The following is an 18,943-nucleotide window of genomic DNA, read 5'->3' on the forward strand; positions in this document are numbered from 1 at the left end:
CAAAATAAATAAATAAACGTGGCTGTTCAATGTCCTTTGTTTGTGTCCTCTAAGCCTCACTGCCAAGCTGAATTTTGATATATCGAAAACAGTCTATTTAGCAGTCCTCGGAATTTTTCTCATCCAATTATTTCCAAATTGGACAGCATGTAGTCCTATTACATATACGTATACCCTAAAACGTAACACAAAAGCTCCCACTGTGGACCTTTTGAGGCTGAACACCCAAAAAGGTGCCAAAACCGCTCTTTTAACCCCTAAGAGATACGATGAGCACCATCGTCCTTTTTCTGTAGGAGTTCCTCCCCCCCTGTAAACTTCCGTCGTTGCATTTAGAGAACTTTGTAATCAAAACGTTTGGATCAAGCTTTCTCAATTCGCTTCGCTCAGCACGCCACAGGTCAAACACTTTAACCCAGGTTTTTGTGCTTCTTTGAGTGTTCTTGTTTCTGATTATTCTCCCTCATCTCGAGTAAATCAGTAACATCTATCTCTGGAAACCTGGCTGAAGACTTCATTTGAAAGTTTGAGACGTCAATAAGGTGGAGAGAAAAGTCGGGAAATTCCGCCATTATCAAAACATAATAAAACTTAGCAAGCTACAATCGCACGCTGACGTTTGATGGCAGTAATAATAGCCGCAACCTGATTGGCTAATACTCGGTTCTTATATTTATATTGACATTTGATTGGTTGATGGAAAGTATCCAGATTTTTCTCAAATTGGATAGTTTGTTCAAAGCTAAACTAAACGTTGGAGCAAAAACTATCCAATTTATTTTAAATTTGGGCAGTTGGCAAAAATTGATAAAAAGTAGATATGTTGGCAATATTAGATTTTGACGCAGCTATATGATTAACCCGAAATAATATGACAGGAGATCGAGATAATGTGTTGTTTTAGAATTGGTAAATTTCAAGCCACGCCCAGAAAACAGGATCTTGGCGCTGTACGGGTCCAGGGGTTCGTTTCAAAATTTCCGACGGGCAGCCCGTCCCTTTTATATGGAAGTTCCTTCCCCCCGGAATGGGTGGGGGGGGGGGGGGTAGTTCGAGGGCATTCCGAATGCAACTTGAAATGTATGACCTACTGTCGAACTTCAACTATTTGGATTTGAAACAGTTGCTGCAGCCGTCTGTGAAAGGACTGACGTCTTAGCGTTCTCGTAGAAGTCATCTATTGGCTTTGATCAACTACTTTACGCTATTTCCTTTATTCCCTTGTCCTTTATTGCGTGACATTGCTCGTGCTCGGTTACGTAACATTGTTTCATGTAAGCTGTAATTGAAACCGTTTTTGTTTCCACCCACCAAGTTGCTTTTCGCGCGTGCATCCGGATCTTCTTTGAACTTTGTCCAAGGTGTCCGATTTCATCTAAGCTGACGACCAATCGATACTCTATCCATTTATATCAGACTTCAAAACATTTCAGTGCCTGTTGACTACGTACGCAATTTAATCTCCATCTTGTCATACACCAGTCTTACTAGTTCGATAACTGCTCGACGAATCTTCAACATGGAGTCAATATGCGAGCTTAATATCGATGTAGAAACAGACAAATGACCTTTCTCAATGCGAGACGAGGTATGTACGTAAACAGTTCAGCTTTTCGATGTCATTTAGCGATTCCTAAGTGTGAATAGCCGCTTCGAAACTGAGCCAGAACGCTTGTTATTCCACGTGGTTTTTCGTGAATTTCTTGATAACTAGTACGGTTTGGTTGATGTTTTTCGAACGTTTTCCACTTTTACCAACTTTCTTCGCCGAATTTACACTTTCAGCTAACCTGAGAGACTTCTTCAGATCTCGTCTTCACTTCCACTAGTTGGCCTAATCGCTGTGGCCGCAAGGTCAATGTTGACAATTAGCTTCTGCTTTTCATTCAGCTTTCCTCTTTATCTTTTTCGGCCTCTTCGTCTTCCACCTGATTCCCAATACTCGATTCCAAATCAATTTTCTCGTTGCTTTCAGCTTCCCATTCTTCGAGACCTTGTATTCTTCCAGCAATGCATCCACTGTCTCCATTGTTTCTGTGACTCACGCGTCGGCGTCTTAATCATTCCCCGCGCTATCCCGGACGTGTTCGCTTCAACCTGATCATCCAGCTCGAAAGACCATGTGAAATAATGCACGAAAACAAATTTAATTCTTCAAGATGATTGAATTCGATAACGTTCCGTTTTGACACATCAAAACAAACTTCGCGTTCCAAAACCGGGTTATTTTTTTGCAGGCTACACCTCCACACACATTGCGCGATAATCACGAGATCCGGTGACATTTCACATGCCTTACATTTCGTGACTACTACAAGCGTTACACTTCGAGGAATTCTACACGAAGAATCAAGACTAACTTTCACAAAGATTGGCTTTGTTCAACTATCTTTTTGAGCAAGGGGTTGGTCAATTACAGCTGCTTTCAGTGTTACGTGCACAGGCGACATTCCGGGGGCGACATCTTTCGACCATCTTTCGACTTGCCATGTTAACGGCTGAAAGACCGTTTAACTGTGAAACTGGCAATGTTTCCGGTTATTAGCGGAACACATAACAAATAAATGATAATTAGTGACCTCAAATGAATGACGAAGACTGTGGACTCCGGATTTACGGGATAATTCAAACAATTTTAGTGTAGTCGATCGCTCTCAACAGTGACTTCCGGTAGAATTGGGCCGCTACCGCTCAGTTAATATTCGAAAGATATGAACATTCAAAACAGTCTATTTATCTCTCACAGAATTTTTCCTTGATACTCCTAGCCTTAATTTGATGTCATATAAATCCATCTTTCGTGACGATAATAGCAACCTCGTTCCCAGGGTCTCTCATCGTACCGCCCCCTGGACCGAGCGAAGAGAGACCCTGGTTGGGTCTGGTCACGTGCCACTTTGACAATTGAGGACATCAGGGAGGGGTCCTCCGTAATCAGCAGTTTGTCGCGTTAAGCTTTGTCGCGCGCTGCGACCGCCACATTACCCGCGGCGTTTATCAATACTTAGCTTTCAGGCTGAAATTTCGAATAATGTCTGTTCCAACGTTTACTTAAAGGTTAAGCAAGTCTGTCTCGAGGCAATTTAGTGGTCGTGATTTTCAGTGTTGCCGTCTTACCCACTGGATTTATGGAAAGTCAGTCAAATTTCAACTGTGGACGTCGAGCAGCGCAATTTCATCCCGTAGTAATTATTGTGTCTCCTTTGAATGCACTCGATCAAATTGATGCAAAAAACATAAGAACGTCTCAAGGAAAACGTATAGCTTTCCCAAAGTAAAGCTACGGCAGTCTCTGAAGAAAAGCTGGACGAAGATAAATATGATATTCGTGCAACGCACTGTGCTTGCAAACAGGTCTAATCAAATAGCCGGGCCCGGCGTCACCTGCCCCGTCACAATATAGAATGCAAGTAAGCAATATGTTCACGGAATATTTTAATCTTTGTCCCTAGAGAGCCAATACTTAGAGCCTTAAAACATATCTTGCAATGGAAACGAACCTAAACAAATTATAAGCACGGCATGGCAAATTACAGAGGTGTCAAACTCTGAGAAGCGACGTGCAGTTAACAGCGGAAACCATGCAGACCTACGACCTCTAAAAATATGCTGTAACATAATCAAGCGACTCCGCTCTACTTATAATTTCCATTTCTACTAATAACACGGCATAAAAAGTGCCCCTCAGAAACACGCTTAAAGCAAAGAAAAGGTCGAGAGATCGAAAATGTGCACAATTCTCTCGAACCGTTGGCGTCACGTACACTAATTTATTAACGACACAATAAAAATTATATTTTTCTTTTTCGAGCCTCCTTTTGGTCGAAGATAAATCCATTTTATCAGCAACGACGGCGAAATGCATACCGCGACGAGTTCGTATTATCCTTCGCACTCTGCAAAGTTCGGGGCGCCGACGGCGCGGTGAAACTTCAATAAATCTTTTCACCCTTTCGCTCCTTTCGAAGTGATTTTGGCTTTCAGTGATCAATTAAAAGGCCCTGAATTCTCTAAAATTATTTAATCGCCGGTAACAAGACCTACACTTCATTCTGAGGTAAAGATGAATCAAACATCATACACAGCCTCGGCCGCGGTGTACAATTCTCCATTCACCTTCTTGAGGAGATTTTTACAAGATGTAACGTCCTTCACTGAACCATACAATCTTCAGCGACATGGATTTCTGCTATCGGATGATGGATAAGTTTTCCTCGGCATTTGCAGAATATTACCGCCGGATATTGCCGCAGAACATCATATCGTTCTTGGTTTACTTTGGTGACAACATATCCCGCACTACCGTGGGCAAAGTATAGACAAAATTCCTACTAGGCCGCCCATCCCTTCAATAATTTAATTGTCATCTCCCAGATTCTGGGAGACACGTGACCAGACCCAACCAGGGTCTCTCTTCGCTCGCTCCAGGGGGCAGTAAGATGAGAGACCCTGGGAACGAGGTTGCGATAATAGTCGAGTAGTCAGTTGTGATTGCGTTTTTGACGTAGGCCAGGTTACATAGCATGCGGAGAGATGGCATGTCGAAAGATAGTCGCTATGCATGCAACACTGAAAGCGGGTGTAAAAATCCTTGGGGCTATTTAATGAGTGGATGGGAAGACCAAATTTACTTACCTTTTTGAAAACATTAAAGATAAAACTCTTACTAACCGAGCAGAAGGGCCGACTAGGGAATATTTGACCCGAGCGAGCTCCTTACAAAAACGTCCCAGGGCCAGTATTCCCCAGTATGGCTCGAGCAAGCTAGGTTAGTAGTTTATTACATGGCACTAAATTTTGGATTTTCTGCTTTTTTAAAAAAATAGCCCATTCGGCTTCACCTCATGGGCTATTGACCCGTAGCCCGCAAGGACTACGGGTCTAATTGTTAATTAGTACGTTTTTTTAACAGCACCTTACTTTTCTAACTATTTTTTTTTATAGACACTCTCTTCTTGCTACACATTTGCTGGTGAAAGTAAATAGCAAGTTTGGTATAAACTTGACAGTACAGGACTTGTTCACCTGCCCAACTGTAGCAGAGATGTCCAAAATGATTGATGAACTACAAAAAGATGGCACACAGAGCAGCAAGTTAGTGAAGTAATATCCTGTCCAGCTCCAACAGTATCAAACATCGTAATATTTGAAGAAGCTAGTCATAAAAGGGGATAAGTGACGATTTTGGTTGCTTTTCTTTTTTCTTGCTCCAAATTAGCTGAATTTTTGCATGTGGTCTTCAATGTAATAGAAAAACGTGGTTCTGTATTTTTGTCGCTGGTTTTTACTTTGTTTTCGAGTTAAAACGTAGGCAAAAAACTTGGCTTTTCCTAGCCATGTCTTTAGGAGTTTATTTGTTGAACAGCAAACAGGCAGACTGTTTATAGTGTATGAAGTCAAAACCAAATCCCACAGCATATAGAGCGGAAATTTGGGAACAGATTGTTTACATCGGCTATTGTGACGTGAACACAACACGTGAATCGATCGAGCGTCAAACGAAATGCCATCAAACAAAAAAGAGATGTGCCGCATTAGAGCTCTGTCAACTAATATCTTAAGCATTGGTTTAAAGTACCTTGTATTCCTGCCTGGTGGTTGAGAGGCATCATAAAGCCTCGATAAACCCGTAAGTCATCAGCACGTTTTAAAGAATCAAAACGTGTTCTGAAACTTCGAAGGCAGCTGATATACCGTAATCGTGTTATCGGTGTTCGAAGTCAGATCGAGCCAGGTAGCAAAGTCCAAGAGCAGTTCTTGCCCAAGAAAAATACCCTCTGGTGAGTTGTGGCCCATTTGCCAAGCGTTGCTAGCGTCAAAGTTTGGAAAGCGAGAACTGGTTTTAGAGTGATAAAATTTGTCTTGTGTCGACCGCCATGTTTTCCCGCGCACGAGGTGTAAAGAGCCTTCCCGGCATGCATTGCGATTACGTTCTGCGGACATTTCTCGAACTGGTAACTAGATTTAAACATAATAATGGCCAGCAAGTGGCGATCGATTGTAACAGATCTGTGATCCAGTTTGCGTTGATTTTATTTCAAATCGGCATGATTTGTAGTGTTTTGAGCTTCTGGGATCAGGGGACATGCAGATGTGTGGAGACCCGTACGTTGCGCAGAAGGGTTAATCTGTTAATCTGTCAGCCCTATTTATAGAGCGTTTTCACGTGGAGTCATCAAATTCTTAAATCCAAAACTAAACAGCCACCAAAGTTGTTATCCTCATCAGGCATAAGAGGTACCAGCGCATTTTGAACTTGGAAGTTATGGCGGTGTGTGACATAAAGCTACGATCGCGTTTGTCGAAAACTATGTTTTATCTCGTGATTTTTTAGCCATTTAAGACGTTGCCGTATTTGGAAAAGTGCTTATTGAAATGTTTATATGTTTCATTTTATTTTTATTTACACCTTTTTTTGACCTGAAATCAACATTTTTGAGCTTATACGTTGCGTGAAATTACCATTTTCAGGAGCCCATCATGGGCTCCTACCATTTTGCTGTTCTCTAAGTGAAACCAACATCCTTGCCGTCACGAGGTAACGTCAAATCAACATTTAAACCTTTTTTGACCTAAAATTAACATTTTTGAGCTTATACGTTGCGTGGAATTGACATTTTGCTGGTTTCTAAGAGAAATCAACCTCCTTGCCGTCACGCGTTAACGTGAAATCAACATTTTAACCTATTTAGACCTGAAATCAACATCATTAAGCTTATGCGTTGCGTGAAATTGACATTTTGCTGGTTTCTAAGTGAAATCAACCTCCTTGCCGTCACGTGTTAACGTGAAATCAACATTTAAACCTTTTTTGACCTAAAATTAACATTTTTGAGCTTATGCGTTGCGTGAAATTGACATTTTGCTGCTTTCTAAGTGAGATCAAAGTCCCTGCGGTCGCGGCGGGCCGATCCTTTGTTATGATAAACCGAGGCGAGACTTCGACTTATAACAAAGGCTTGGCTTGGTTATTATAACAAAGGATCGGCTCTGTTTATCATAACAAAGGCCCGGCTTCGTTTATTTGCAGCCTCGGCGGGAAAAGGGCGTTAGGTATTTTAATCAAAAGTGAACTTTGTCGAAAACGCTCCAAATTTCGCAAAGAGTTTTGTTTAGGTATGTTTAGCAATGTCCCGTGGTTTTTCCGCTAAACTTTCCTTCGTTTTCAGGATATTGCGTATGCAAAAAACCACTCGGTTTTCCTAGCGGCGTCGTTATAAAGCGAAGCAAAAACCAGCGGCAAAAATACAGGAACACGTTTTTCTATTACATTGAAGACCACATGCAAAAATTCAGCTAATTTGGAGCAAGAAAAAAGAAAAGCAACCAAAATCGTCACTTATCCCCTTTTATGACTAGCTTCTTCATTTGACAGAGAGTAACAAGATTTAATATAATAGTTTTAATGTGTTTATACCTGCCAAATCTCATGTCGGCAAGCCAAAAACTTTGATCCCATGCTATTTCATGCCTATGGACCAATTTGTCATGTCAATATTAAGTTAAAGCAATGATTACGGTAACTGAGCAATAATTACAGCTTTATTTCCAGCGCAAGTCTGAAAAATATGTGAACTCAAACCAATAAAAGCTAAGGAAAGTCCAATGCAAATGACATGCACTCCCTGAATTCATTGTTGTTAGAGGACAAAGTTACGGACAACAAGGTTGTGTTTGGCAAAGCACACCATGGAACTGGGACTAAGAAACTTTGGAAATCTTGTCATATGTAGCTTTAAGAGTCTAACATGCTAGCATTTCCAGTATCAGGAGGAAATTTTCATGCCTTTGACTCTGCGAAATTTGGCAGGTATCATTTGTTTGGTCGGGGTTTAGTAAGGATATTTGGCTTGGTAGAAAAGTGTACACTTACAGTTTTTATAGAGCATGTACTTTCAATTGAATTTCTTTTCCGTGGCCAGTATAGATTCAAGTTTTTGGCTGCCGTCTCTTAAGACAACTGCTATCCAAACCACCAAACTATTTAAATGATTTCAGTCTGCATTTTTTCTTTCAGAGACTTGAAAGAAGGCAAGGTGGATCTTCTAGATGAAGTCAACTACCATTCAGAGGGATTTGTAAAGTTTGTAGTTCTTTTTTTCGTACAGTGAAAATACCAGTATTTTAGTTGCGTAAAAGGGTATTGTCGCGGGTTATAAGTCATTTTTGCCATGTATAACATTACTTTTAAATTGAAGGAAACCTCAAAACAATACTTTGCTAAGTTAAAAAAAAACACCAACAAGGTATTAATAAACCAAAACGATGGAAGGATGGTGAAGGATTGTGAAGATTAACACGGATTACGACGAACGTGAAAAACTTAGGCTAAACTTTTCAAAATTCACTAAATGTGGCGTCAGAAGTAAGAAGCCGTAAGAAGTTATAATATTTTTAATCCCAGTGGAGATCAAACATCACTTTGTCTAAAAGTGATGTGGTAGAAAACCATATAAACAATGGGATCTTTGGTTATTTGTCTTTTTCTGTTGTATTATGCATTTGTTATCAAGGTTTCATGATGAAAATCTTTTTTCATGCCTTTGACAGTATGGATATCATGTTAAGAGCCTTTTGGCGCTCTGGAAACTTTAAGAACACTCGTCGCTGGATTAGAGGGCGTGTCCTGTTGACGGGTTCAACTGGATTTCTTGGCGGTTTCCTACTGAGAGATCTTATAAGACTCACCAAGGTGATGAATACTTTTTAAAATGTTATTTGTTATTTATTTTATTTTCTTCACTCAGATCAATGCCTGATTTTATTTGTGAAGCTATATTCTTAATTTCAGATTCTACTGAAAATGGGTTAAATGAAAGATTTAAGACTCTCTGGGCTACTAAATTCTCGTATCTCTCTTTCTGTGTCTTCGTTAAATACACATCTTGAAGAAGGTGGGGCACTTCTAATATTCAAATCTTTCCTAAAAAAACTTATTGGATGGGAAAATGTAATTAAAATAAAACGTGTTCTCAATCCATATCATTTTTTAAGATCATTCCGCTTGCATACTTATATTTTCGTGGTGCATCGTTTCAGAAATATCCGTACCTCTCCCACTGAAGGTTAAATGGGTTAGGGTTAGGGTTAATGGTTTGAACGCCCCCTTCTGCTGCCATGAGAACGGCATTCATGCCAGAAAGCTAATAGATGTATACTGAAAAAATAGAATCAAATTGTTCCTCTTTTGGCAAATGTGAGGATTTTAAGGGGCAGTCATCAAAATCCTGGGAAATTTAATCTAACAATCAATTTCAAAATATAGGTCCATGTTTTTTGTCTTGTGCGTGAACAACCCGGCGAAGACACCAAAGAGAGATTAAGGAGAGCGCTACAGCATTTTAAGATTATGCCACAGACTACAGACCGTCAGCAAATGACTGAAGAAGAACGATACATAGATTACGGCTTTGAGCATAGAGTTACTGCTGTGAAAGGTATATCATTAATAAATAACAAAGGTTTATTATTATAGGAATGGGTCGGCAAATGTCCCTATTGAGAGACCAAAGCAAACAACTCTTTACTAACATTAATATATTGAATTAAAATAGAGTCGAACCTCTCCACAACGGCTACCATGGGGAAAGAAGAAAGTAGTCGTAATGGAGAGGTAAGGGTGTAATATGACACCTGTTTTTTCGGGTGCAAAATTTTGAAATATTTTATTCTTTTTTTAACATGTAAATTCGACACACGGTCATAACATATATAGAAAGCAGAAACAGAGACCAACGACGCGCGTTGCGGAACGGATCAAGTTTGGCCGACCTTGAAAATGGGGTTTCAGTGGTATACACTGTTCGTCACTGTTCGTCATAATCATTGGTTAACTGGCCGTTTCTGGAGGTTATTTTGACAGTTCGGACGAGTTTTAGTGATCGGTGCCGTTGTGTAGAGGTGGCCGTTGTAGACAGGTTAAAATGTCTGGACTGTCCGCCGGGACCAAAAAAAGTGGTCGTTGTTAGTGCGGTGTCCTATAGTGGATAGACTGCAAACAGTCGTATTTTTTGCGAACGCGAGCGACGCGGTCAATATTCGAACGAAAGGTCTGGAGCGAGCGTAGAAACGGCGAGGGAGAATGGAGCGTGTGAGGCTCGCGCGCTTCACACGCGAGGATCACGCTTACGGCGCTTCGCGCCTTCCGAATTGGGAAGAAAACACGACTGTTTTGCAGTCTAGGTAGTGGAGGTTTGAGTGTATAGTATGTGTTATCGTCATCCTTATTTCATTCATCTTTATTAAGTTGGTAGAGCCGGACGAGTTGGGCATCACATCATACGCTGTATGTCTCACATATTGGTCGAGAAGCTTTGTCTTTATCATACTGATTTTGGTTCATGAAAAAAGTAAAATAGTTTGTGCTACATGTATACCCAAGCCTGATAGCTGCAGAGGGTTAGAACTTAAATGTTATCCGAATGTATTTGTGTTTAGGTGATGTTTCGTTAATAAAACTTGGAGTGAGTGAAGAGGAATATGTGCACTTGTCATCGGAGGTTAGAATATTTCATTTCCTTTGTTTAGTGATATATTTTTAGCCAATTTCTTCCTTACATTGTAACTACCGCTCTAAACCCGTTCAGTGCAATTCGTGACTATACTTAAAGGTAACTGAACTATTATAATCAACAATTAGATTAAGAGCTCGAGATTTCTAACGCGTGGTAGGTGACGATGGCGCAGCCCAAGTTAGCTGTCTCGCATAATTGTCTTAGTATAAATCTACTCATCGTTCAAAACTTAAATAAAACCTCTTCACAGACAGACTGCGGAAATGCAAAGAAGCGGCCGCCAGTTTGTTAACAAGCGCACACTGCTATGCTACTCACTATCTACAACAGAACAGACTGAGTAGTGTAGCCAATGAGAGCACGACATTCGTGACAGAACGCTAGTGGATTTATACTAATAAATTTTAGTAGAATTCTACTAGTATACTAATGCAAATGCTGCAATCTGATTGGCTGAGCTACTCGTATACTATCAGCCATTAGAATGCAGTAGCTGTCGGTCGTCCACGAGATGCGACGTTTTTATCGTTTTTCCGAAGTTTTGGAAGAAAGTTTAGATGTAAATGGATAGTAATATTTCTGAGTAGACAAAAAGAAGGACATAAACGGATTCTCGACTTTAAAAACTTGAAATTATTGAAAGACCGGTGCGCGCGCGTAAACAACTGCAAATTTACCAAGGACAATTCAATAAATGCGATTTTGTTACAGCGTAAAGTTCAATAATGCGTCGAAAAATATTTGGAAACCATTATTTGCGTTAATTTAAGTTAGAATTCTACTAATTAATCGCTCTCTATTTCTATGAGACGATAGTTGATTCGGCCTTCGGCCTCGTCAACTATCACCTCATAGAAATCTCGAGCTCATAATCTAATTGTTAAATAGTACTAACTTTCCTGTTCATTATCAAAATCTGTAGTGAAAGTTAGTATAAGTAGTTAATATCACGTCAGTAGTTGTTTGCCTTTCACTTCATAGCAAACTGAAACAGAGTTGGAATGAATGCGCTTGTTAGACACTATACAGAAGTTGCTGAGAGTTTTCTCTTTTCTTACAGGTCGACCTTATTATTCACGCGGCAGCAGCTGTGAACATGGTTTATCCATACCAGGTATAACGGCTTAGCGTTATTAGTTTTAGCATGTAAATACGCAACAGAATCAAAATATGTCGATAAAACAGAAACCAAACAGAAAGAGAGACCAACGAGCCGGAAATACGTCTGCGTTCGCAGGCTACGCACGGTATGGATCAATTTTCTTCATCTTTTACAATAAAAAACTGGGTTTTGCTTGCACAGTTTGTCAGTCGTTGATTAACTGGTCGTTGTCGCGAGGTTTTGGCAGTTAGGACGCGCTTAAGTTACCGTTTTAGAGAGTTTAAAATTAGAGTAAATGTATGGACCTCCGCCGGGACAAGAATAAGTTGCCGTTGTTGAGAGGTGCCCGTTAGTGAAGCTTCCACGGTAGCTTCATTAAGCCAGAACAGGTGGCTACTTTTGTCCTGGATAGTGGTTCAAATCCACTGGTGCTGTCTTTTATTGAAAAACCTGGTACATAGCTTATTGAAATTTGTTTCAGGGGCAATCACTTTCCATACAGTCTATGAATCGTGTAGTTTTTTTTAAAATAACCACAGTTGTCAGGCTCTCTTGTGATTGTTTACTATAGTATTACATACTTCCTTATTCTCAACAGGCTTTGCGAGGGGCAAATGTTCAAGGAACCCAAAACGTTCTGCTGTTTGCGTGTACAAGTAAAATCAAACCACTACACTACATCAGGTATGCAAAAACAATGTGACTTTTTTGTTACCCAAATGAATATTTCTCAGGAAGAGTGATTAACGGAGGAGGGTCTGACCTGCACCGTTCACAAGGTTCTTTATATTTGGCCAAACAAAACAATGCGTAAACATCACAAACAACACCCCTACCACTAAGACCAAGAAAAGGTGCAGATTAAGTCACGGTATTTTGAGTTATTTTAGCCGCGTACAAAATTACCTTTTTGAAGGAAACCTGAAAATAGTAGTTTACTAAGATAGAAAAACACCAAAGAGACAATAATAAACCATAACGGAACAAGGATGGTTTAGGATGGAGAAGATTGATACGTATTACAAACCACGAACTTGAAAAATTTAGGGTAAACTTTTCAAACCGTGACGTAACTCCTTTAACAAGAACGAATCAAAACAGGTTTTATAGAGGTTCGGGCCGGTCAAGGGCAGAGAAGACCAAAATCTAATTTGTTGTAACAACTGTAGTTGTTGGGTCTGCCATAACAGTTTCTTGTGTCTTCTTCCTTTTTCGTAGCACGGATGCTGTGTTCCCTCATGGATTGTCAAATTGTTCAGAAGATGCGGACATGAATCAATATGCAACGCAACTTGATGATGGGTATGTTATGTTGACATGTGATACTTACAGAATTAATTAATGTCATCTATAATTTAACAGGGGCTCGCTTGAGGTTGGCCATTAGACAGACTGGCCAGCTGTAAACATGATTTTACCCAACTACTTAATGGAGAAGATTAACAGGATTACAAACGACGAGCTTGAAAAATTTAGGCTAACATATGAACATATCCAACCTCGTTCCCAGGCCCTTTTCCCTGCCCTGGGAACGGGTTGGAACATACCCACATGTTAGTATGCGCTATAAAAGTAACATTATCTTAACGGACTCTTATTAAAAAGATAGCTAGATTGCTGTCCATGTGCTATACCTTTCTTCCATCACTCTTTTGTCCAGTAGATGACACTACAACCATAATCTATTTTCCTTTTCCTGTATCTGCAGTATATCCAGAATACATCCACAAACTGCTGGGGGTGCACACAGGCTTTTTCTAGTATTGTCTATCTTGGGAGCGATTAAAATGGTTGGAAGAGGCTTTTAGTTACTAGCATGGCAGAATTGATAATGCTGACGATATGAACCCTTCTTGCTTATCGATCCAATGCTCCATACACCCCTTCTGTATTACACTAACTGACTGATGTTGGTGCCCAGGTATTCTCAGTCCAAGTGGGTTGCAGAGCAGCTGGTGTTGAGAGCGAGGACTCAAGGATTACCCGTTGTCATTTACAGATTAGGTACAGAGAAATTTAATTAGCTGTTGACATAGAGTCATCCAGATTTGCTTAGAAACAGGTTAAGTGGAGAGAAGCACTGTGAGAGTAAAGTTGAGAAGTGTATTATTGTTACTTACTTTCGCGATATTCAATAACCATGCGAACTTGAATATCCTTCTATTCAATCCAGTTAGCTACGTACGTAATTATCTTGCTCTCTATTTATGTTTCGGCCGTCGGAGCTCTCGTAGTCTGAATCAGTGTCACCTTCTTGCTGCAGTTCTTGTGAATTTATATCCTTGGTGCAGTTTTGTAAGTCGTCACGACAAGCTGTTTATACTTGTTAATTATTTCTCTGTTCCTTGTCGTGGCCTCCATTTCAATAACAACTTTGACTTCGAAATATGTCTGTTCCACTTTCGCGAAATTAAGTTCCAGCGAAAATAGGTAACAACAAGGCATCTTGCCCAGCAGCACAACACAAAGACCCTAACCAGGATTCAATCTTGAAGTGCTCCATCTGGACTGCAATGTCCCACTCAATGTCCAACCATTAACTTAGAGAAAGTACTATGAACAATTATGAGAAATATGTCATCTGTTTTAGGGAATCTGTCTGGTGACCGAGAACATGTTCAGTGGAACCCCTTAGATTTTATTCTGTTGATGATCAAAGGCATCACTACAACACTGTCTGCTCCAAATATCGACTGGCAAGTGGAGATGACTCCAGTGGATTTTGTCAGTGAAATGATTGTTAAAATGTCACAGGTAAAAATTTTGACCAACAGAGATCTTTAGCTATGGTTTTTCCGACTATTATACTTACTATTACGCAAAAAATATTTTTTTTTATTTGCTTATTTTTGTGTTGCGTTGTTTGCTTCCTGTACAATGCAGGATATGTCGGTGGCACTAGGGAAAGTTTTCCACCTCGTCAATCCACAGCCGTTAAATGCAAAGTAAGTGATGTTTATCAAAAACGGTTTTTGTTGGCATGTGCCTTTGGAGACCTAGGGGGTGGACCGTTGACCCCGGGGGGACTCTCACATAAAAAGCACGGGGGTGCTCGTCTGAAATTTTGAAGAGAACCCCTAAGAGGTACCAAGATCCTGTTTTGTGGGCGTGGCTTGAATTTTTTTTTTCTCCCCTAAGAGGTACCAATTCTTACGTAACACATTATCTCCTGTCGTAATTTTTCGACTCAATACCTTAATATGTACCGCACAAGCTCACTCTGTGGACCTTTTGAGGCCGAACACCCTAAGAGGTACCAAAAACACTCTTTTAACCCCTGAAAGGTACGACAAGCACCCCCGTCCTTTTCATATGGGAGTCCTCCCTTCCCCCTCCCCCTGGGTATTTGACTTTTGAGGGGGTGGGGGCTGATTTGGTACAGGCACAATTTTTTTAACCCTTTTATGCACTAGGAGGTCTGGGAAATTTTTTTCTTGGGACGTGTGTGCATGATATTTTCTCTCCCTATAACCTGCTTTTTTTTCGGCTCACTGAACTTGCGTGTATTTTTTTCTCAGCAGTGGTCGCGTGGATGAATTTTTGTTTGGTTCAAGTATGCTTGCAGGATCTGTGTTTTCAAAATCATCCATCCCCCCTCGATAGTCAAATTTTCGACCCCTAGGGCTTTTTAAGACAACCTTGCCCTCGTTTACGGGTACATCGTATGACGCATCCTTGGCAAAATTGCTATATATTTATCCTTTAAGGATTTTTTTTTCAGGTGGTTGTTTGAATGGATGAGTGTTCATGGCTATCCGCTGGACGTTATTCCTTTTGAAGACTGGTATAAGAGGTACAGAACTGTTTTTTCTACGCTCAAACACGGGTGCAAGTTTAAAACTGTTTGCCCTTTTTTCAGGTGTACTATTTCATGTAAAATTAACTACTTATTTGTTTCATTGTAGTGCGTTTCATATTTTTTTTTATTTGAAAAACCGTGGCCTTTGCTGCGGTTTCAAAATTTATTATTGATTACAGTGAACTAGATATGTAGCCATTCAAATGAGAATCGTCTCGTTACACTTTGTCCTCAGAGTTGACGTTTTCTGCAAGAATGATCCGAATGGTGGACTCGATTCACTGCTTCGCCTGCTTGAGATCTGGATGGCGTAAGTTTCACCACATTTTAGTCGATTTTTTCATACTCTTTTTCTCTTTCCGGCTTTCCTCTGTTCTTTCGTATACAGCCCCCAAAACTTGACACTTTTGAGAACGTGCGTGAAGACGTCTCATGTTTTCAGTGCTGTCCGTTTGAAACCAGAAAGTACTATACGTGTCTTTGCAGGTTATGCTTAGGAGAGAGCATTGAATTTGGTTTTGATTTTGAAATTTTGAAGCCTTGAATCCATTGAGTCAAACATCTGTTTTACACGAAATAAAATTACACCCCTCTTGTCTCATAGTCTAATTAATCAAAGGAGCAGGGATGGCGCAGTGGTGAGAGCGCTCGCCTCCCATCAAAGTGGCCTGGGTTCGATTCCTGCCCGGTGTCATAAGTGGGTTGAGTTTGTTGTTGGTACTCTTCTCGCTACGAGAGTTTTTCTCCGGGTTCTCCATTTTCCTCCCTCCACAAAAAACAACAGTCTAAATTCCAGTTCGACCAGGATAGGGGACCCGCATGAAAACCAGCTAGAGCTAATTTTTAATAAGATAGGTTTGAACATGTTTGAGTTAACATAATACAGCCGTTCATATTGGCGTTTTACGTGACGATCATTGTACAGTGTACAATTTACATATTAAGCATATTATAATTTATTCATACTATTTTCACCCTTTCTGTACAGAGACTCGTCTTTCTTCTCAAAGCTGAGCACTTACACAATGACCAATTTTGAAGGAGTCATGGAGTACTTCAAAGTCAGTTATCCTCTCATAAGTGCTGAACTTCTCTCAAGTTATTTTTCTGCTCTCGTCGCTCAGGGTGCTCTGCCAACTCCTAAGAAGAAGATGAAAGGTACGGTACTTCTATGAGGATAACAAGCACTTACCTAAAAGAGGGACCGGGTATCTTGCGAGTTGCGAGTCGCGAGTTGCGATCTTACCACACCCTCTCGTGCGAAATGCAATTTTTGTAGTGATCGTGAATTCGTACTTCACTCAAGCTATTACAGTTTCACATTTAATTTAATTTAATTAATTCGTAAGAGCGGTTTCTAATTGAGTATCGTGAAACCAAAACCAAAGTTTTCACTGTACCCAAGCACAAAGGATGCAGACAATTCATTGAATCAATCAAAACTCAAAGCAAACACATGTAGCGGACGCGAAACGCAGGAAAACGAGTACGAGCGAGATAGGTTTGTTTTGGTTTTACTGATTGAATCACCAAGTGGCGCGAGTTTTTTAAGTTACGCAAAACCAGAGCAAGTGCGAATTCCTTCCGACACTCGAGTAAAATCCGCTCTATCGTTCAGTAATCATTTATTTTAGCCGAAAAAAAGGTTTTAGTATTAAACAATCGTTATTCAGAAGTAAAACACCATTACCTTCTGTCAATCAGTAGCCATGGTTACTAAGTGTGCATTTGATTTGTTTTCAAGGTCCCAGATCCCTTGGAGGTAAGGTTGCCATAGTTACAGGAGCTTCTAGTGGAATTGGTGAAGCAGTGGCCAGAGCCCTGGCGGAAAATGGTGCAAAGGTTGTTTTAGCTGCCAGACGGAAAGAAAGGTATAAGCCGACACTGAGAAAGTTGTAGTATTTCCAGGTTAACTCATGATGTAATATATAAACATGATGTCCCGAGGCGAAAAACAAAAACAAAAACAAAAACAAAAACAACGAAAACAAAAACAACAAAAAAAGGTAAGACATGAATGGCTGAGTGCGACATGTACGTATGAATCTCGCAAGTTACAACATGTAGTGCTGTTTTCCCGCCATTACCTGACGAATCCATCTGCCACAACAGTCAGATTTAAACCATTCAAACAAAGGCTCTGCGTCTCTGCGGTCAGTACCTTAAAACCCAAGCGTGTGCAAGTTCTCACGCAGCACTCTGTTAAATTCGCCAGGTTGGATAGAATTCGAGATGAGATTGCAGAGTTGGGAGATGTAGCAGTTTCTATGGAAACAGATGTTGTCAACAGGCAGCAGGTAAAGAGTAACTAAGATTCTAGACTAGTTGTAAAGATACATAACGCGATAAAGTAAGCCATTTTCCCACGAAAATACCTTCAAATCGGCTGAGAAACTTCAAAAAGTGATAATAACCCAAAAAAGAACAAAGATGCTAACACTGGGTAAGAATGAAATGTGTTAGGAAGAAAACATTTAGACGCATTTTTCAAAATACAATTTTGGTTATATCTTTCGAGATGTGCCCGGCATGTGTGTATAGAACTCACTTTTTTTCAAGTGTCTTGGAACCTGCAGCGAAACTTACTGGCTTACATCGCGGCTATTGGTAACACTTGAGTAATGGTTGTGTTGTGTTTCCAGCAGAGAAGGTCTCACTTAAAGAAAACATTGGTTACAACACGATACAAAACGTATCAATAAGACGTATACGGCATTTGTCGTTGCTTGACGACGTTTTAACATTGCTGGTTCCTTTTTGAAAACTTTATCCGCGGGTTTTGCACGCACAACAACACCACTCGCGTTTTACAACTCAACTTCGTCTCACACGCATGCACGTGGCCCCTAGCAACGGGCTGGCCTGTCATTCATAAGATAGTAGCGCGACCGGAAATGAAAGTTCAGGAAGCGGGAGGCACAGCATGTTACGTCGAAGAAGACTGTTAAATGAACAATAAAAACGCTCTTTAAGCCATTACTCCTATTTATCCAGCTTTTTTTAAATTCATGACTAGGTCCTTGAACTGGTGTCATTCACAAATGACACCCTAGGTCCTGTGGATATCATAGTTAACTGTGCTGGACTAGGAATCTACACCACAATGAAGAACTGCCATTTTGATGAATGGGAAAAGATGGTTGATGTCAACTGCAAGGTAAATACGTCAGACCTTGGCTAATATTCATCAGTGTGGAATAATGCTTATAATTTAGTTTTATTCCTAATGGAAGAGAACATCTAGTACCTCTTTGTTCTTATGTCTATAATGTGGTAAAGTTGGATTGAACGGGACTGGTCTGAAATTGTTACAAAGTACCTCGTGAGAGCGGTTTTCAACTGAGTGTCGTGAAGCCAACTCCAAAGAAATTACAGTGGCCGGTCATGGAAAACATAGACATTGTATTTAACCAATGAGAATTTGACGCAGATACAAGTGGTTGGTGCCAAGGGCGGGAAAACGCGCTTATGTTGCGATTGGTTCTGGTTTTAGTTGTGTGGTTGGCGCGAGTCATTTTAACCAATCAC

The 18,943-nt window shown here is 40.4% G+C and overlaps 1 protein-coding gene across 2 annotated transcripts in view; it reads left to right on the forward strand.

The window, feature by feature from the left end:
* LOC145496876 (uncharacterized) overlaps window positions 1–18,943 on the forward strand; it is a 34,144-nt gene that overhangs the window by 9,702 nt on the left and 5,499 nt on the right. Inside the window, exons 9-25 of one of the 2 annotated variants that reach the window (XM_081476644.1) lie at window positions 4,945–5,103; window positions 8,018–8,083; window positions 8,551–8,692; window positions 9,266–9,437; window positions 10,438–10,499; window positions 11,575–11,628; window positions 12,215–12,300; window positions 12,835–12,918; window positions 13,538–13,620; window positions 14,207–14,370; window positions 14,500–14,561; window positions 15,338–15,409; window positions 15,651–15,725; window positions 16,404–16,573; window positions 17,160–17,286; window positions 17,631–17,712; window positions 18,432–18,572. In XM_081476644.1, coding sequence (XP_081332770.1) covers window positions 4,945–5,103; window positions 8,018–8,083; window positions 8,551–8,692; window positions 9,266–9,437; window positions 10,438–10,499; window positions 11,575–11,628; window positions 12,215–12,300; window positions 12,835–12,918; window positions 13,538–13,620; window positions 14,207–14,370; window positions 14,500–14,561; window positions 15,338–15,409; window positions 15,651–15,725; window positions 16,404–16,573; window positions 17,160–17,286; window positions 17,631–17,712; window positions 18,432–18,572 — 1,801 coding nt within the window. The remainder of the gene's footprint in view (window positions 1–4,944; window positions 5,104–8,017; window positions 8,084–8,550; window positions 8,693–9,265; window positions 9,438–10,437; window positions 10,500–11,574; window positions 11,629–12,214; window positions 12,301–12,834; window positions 12,919–13,537; window positions 13,621–14,206; window positions 14,371–14,499; window positions 14,562–15,337; window positions 15,410–15,650; window positions 15,726–16,403; window positions 16,574–17,159; window positions 17,287–17,630; window positions 17,713–18,431; window positions 18,573–18,943) is intronic. The other variant, XM_081476646.1, reaches the window with a different exon arrangement.

This window comes from Orbicella franksi, chromosome 9 (genome assembly GCF_964199315.1).
Source record: "Orbicella franksi chromosome 9, jaOrbFran1.1, whole genome shotgun sequence".
NCBI classification, from domain to species: Eukaryota; Metazoa; Cnidaria; class Anthozoa; order Scleractinia; family Merulinidae; genus Orbicella; species Orbicella franksi.